Here is a 3,469-nt window from a genome sequence, read left to right as displayed (position 1 = left end):
GTAGGTACCACGCGATTCCTACGCTCGCGGTTTCTCTTTTACGTTCTAACGACGAGGAAAGGAACAACAGCCTGTTTTTTCCGCCACCCGCCGCCTCGCCCCCTCGACACACCCATCTAGCGCGAAAAAACCTGGAGAGAATCTCCCAGAGGCGAGATTCGGCCGTGGCTATATTTTGGAAATGATTACTTTGCGAGAGAGAGAGAGAGAGAGAGAGAGAGAAATTTTTCGATCGAGGAAGTCTTCGGGATTCTCTGGGATCTGAGAAACGTAGTGGTTTGCGACGGCGTGTGTAACCGAGATACCCGTTCGCAACGGCGATCCCTTTTATTTATTCGCCCACGTAGCGTAATTACGAGAGCAACGAAGACGCCGACTTCCGCCTCTGGATTTTTAACATTGTTTCACGTTCGTCGTCGGCTCTCGTTTATCTCTCTCTCTCTCTTTCTCTCTCTCTCGTCGCAAATTCATTCCGCGCGATACGATTCGAGTCGTACGAAGCGGGATGAGCAAAGGGTGATCCATCGATTATCGAATCGAGTCACATCCTCTCGGTCGAGACATCGTATTCTCGTAGAAAAAGTAGTAAAAGTGGAATAATGATATCCCGTCGTGTCGTAACACGACGATCGATTCGGAACGAATGCGAAGAATCGGCGAATCGGGGCGAAAAAAGTCGAAAGGATCGAAGGATCGAAAGATCGAGTCTGCATCGACGGATCGAATCTCGATGGTGCGAAGAAAAAGAAGACGACGACGACGAGGACGAGGGCGATGCGACGTCGAAACTACACACCGGCACGGCCGCGCGCCGTTTGCGTGGGTGACCTCAGATTACGTCACATCCGTCCCTTGCCGCATTAGCAGACTGCCCACAGCCTTGTCACGCTGTTGAGATAATGGATCCATTCGCATGGATCACGATCCAGGATTGGACGTGGCCGGGACACTGGAAATAAATGCGCGCATAATGATACCGATCGTATTATTTCATCGACCAGCTATACAAGGGAACGGGCCCGTTCCTGGTTCACCTGACCGCCGTATTCCTCTCCCGGAATACGCGAGAACCGAGGCTTCGTCTGCCTCGCGTCTGCCTTCACCTCGCTGGTTAAATCCTCGCTCCCCCTTCCCCGCGCAGCCCGTGGGGGTTTTCCTCTCGCGTTCCCCCCCTCGTTTCGCAGCGGCGCCCTTCGAGGATCGAAGGCGCTTCCCTCGAATCGCTCGAATACTCGCGTCGAGTCCACGCAGATTTTTCGATGCGGCCGACGCATCGAGGTATCGAGAGAAATCATGGAAATTGCGGTAATTCCCGGTAATCAGCGGCGTAGACGCGTTGCGCAAACGTTCCCGTACGCGCGCGCGTTTAATAACGCGGAGGCACACGCGCGCGCGCCTTGCCACGAATCGCCACCGGCAAACATCGAGATTCCGCGCCTCTTCTCCCGCCCACGAAAATATGCGTGCACTAAGCGCGGCCCGCTTCTCTACCACGGCCTGATTTCGCCGTGAATTGGCAATGATCTTATTGCCTTGGCCAATACCGATGTAATAGTAATGTCGTACCTCGTCGGTTTCTTGGAAATTCCGTCTGAGAAAGAGAGAGAGAGAAAGAGAGAGAGAAAAAGAGAGAAAGAGAAAAAAAGAGATCATCGGGGTTAGGTTGGACGATTTTATCGCGTACCGCGAGACAAATTGCGGGGATCGTCGAACCTCGCGACGCGTCGCAATATAACGTTTAATAGGCTGTCCCGTATTTTCGTCACCGATGGAAGTATCATGACCAAGATAGATTTCTAAAATAACGTTTGCATTTATTAAATTTGAACGTTATAAACTATGTGATATCTATATATATATATATATATATATATAGATATACGTAATATATTATTATTTTGTTACACGATGATATATATATATATGATACTTTTATAACACTTTTTTTTAAAAAAAAAAACGTGTTAATGCGACGGGACGAAGTCGTTTACTCCCGTGTTTTCTTCCAATTCTTACGATTCTTACGATTGAACGTATGTGTGTATATATATATATAATATATCGTGTAATAAATCGAACTTTTACTCGATCGATATCGATTACACGTGCGCTCGTGCCGTATCGTATCGTCACTATGAATGTTGTAATATGTACGAATTTACGTACGTACTTACGCGTCATTATTTTGTTTTACGCTCGCGCATCGTATCGCGCAATATTTACGATATTTTTTTTTTTTTTCTAGAAGGGATTGGAATGAACGTAGAGAGATATATCCCACACAGACACAGACTTTCTTTTTTTTTTTTTTCCTTTCAAACGTCGCTTTATTTTTTCATTTTTATTTGATAATAAATTTGTCTACAATTTGTCCTATAGGCTAGTACGTCTTGAAGTTCTCGTGGGGGGAGGGGAGGGGGAGGGGGGGAAAGATTCGCGAGAAAGCATAGGTCAATCAATAAAACGGTGAAAAATGGAGGTGAAATAGCGAGCACTCGCGAATGTGACTAACGAAAACGCGCCTCTCGTTCGTTTCCCTTTTCCTTTTCTTTTTTTTCTTCTCTTTCTTTTTTTCGCTTTTCTCTCGTGTTTCTTTTTTTTTTTGTTGCTCGATTTGACGTCGCGCGTGCAGCGAGAAAACGGACGTTTACATGTCTGTGGTATGTACGTATGCGTGTATGTGTATGTGTATGTGTATTTATGTTTGTATGTATGTATGTATGTATGTATGTATGTATGTGTGTATGTGTATGTATGTATGTATGTATACATATAAGCGAAAGTAGCGAGGGGACAGATGATACAGAAGATACGTGAGGATAAGAAGATTACATTGGATGATGCACGCGCGCGCGAATGCACGTATCCGGCGATTGAACGAATACGTACGCCGGTACGAATGGAAATCAAAGGATTTTGTTTTGTTTTTTTTTTTTTTTTTCATCAAACGAAAACGAACAATGAACACGGTTCAACGAACGATTGGACGTTGTGCTAGAAATTGTCGTCGGTGTACTCGATGCCGATGGACCTTTGAACACTCGAAAACTCGTATCTGGAACTGCGACGATCGTTCATTTGGCGGCGCTAGAATCCCATTCCTTTTCTTCACTCACATTCTTTCTCTCTCTCTCTCTCTCCCTCTCTAGCTCTCTCTCGCTCTCTCTCGTTCGCTCGCTCGCTCGCTCGCTCGCTCGTTCTCTTTCTCTCCCTTTCTTTCTTTCTTTCGAACTTTCTTCATCATCAAACGATCGATTTCGCGGTTTTCGTCGATTTTCGAAAGAAAACTCGCGTCGAAAGAATGCGGAATACCGTGATGGTGATGAGAAAAGATCGCAACCACCGTGAAGTGAAGCGTTACGGTACAGTACCCGAGAGCCATTTTAGATTTACAGCCACGAGTGACGCTGTATAAATGTCCGCGATCGAAAAAGATAATCGAAAAGTGATGTTCTAGGCGTTTTAATCG

The 3,469-nt window shown here is 45.9% G+C and overlaps 1 protein-coding gene and 1 long non-coding RNA gene across 3 annotated transcripts in view; one reads left to right on the top strand and one right to left on the bottom strand.

Moving 5' to 3' along the window:
- LOC116185064 overlaps window positions 1-3,469 on the top strand; it is an 18,522-nt gene that overhangs the window by 10,306 nt on the left and 4,747 nt on the right. The window lies entirely within an intron of this gene.
- LOC102675860 (protein turtle) overlaps window positions 904-3,469 on the bottom strand; it is a 53,539-nt gene continuing 50,973 nt past the window's right edge. For both annotated transcript variants that reach the window (XM_031508607.1, XM_031508609.1), the window contains exon 16: window positions 904-949. In XM_031508607.1, the coding sequence (XP_031364467.1) occupies window positions 919-949 (31 nt within the window). In that variant the 3' untranslated portion in view covers window positions 904-918. The remainder of the gene's footprint in view (window positions 950-3,469) is intronic.

Source organism: Apis dorsata, unplaced genomic scaffold (assembly GCF_000469605.1).
Source record: "Apis dorsata unplaced genomic scaffold, Apis dorsata 1.3 scaffold_92, whole genome shotgun sequence".
Taxonomy (NCBI): Eukaryota; Metazoa; Arthropoda; class Insecta; order Hymenoptera; family Apidae; genus Apis; species Apis dorsata.
Note: the sequence above shows the minus strand (reverse complement) of the source record. Positions and strands in the feature narration are given on the sequence as shown.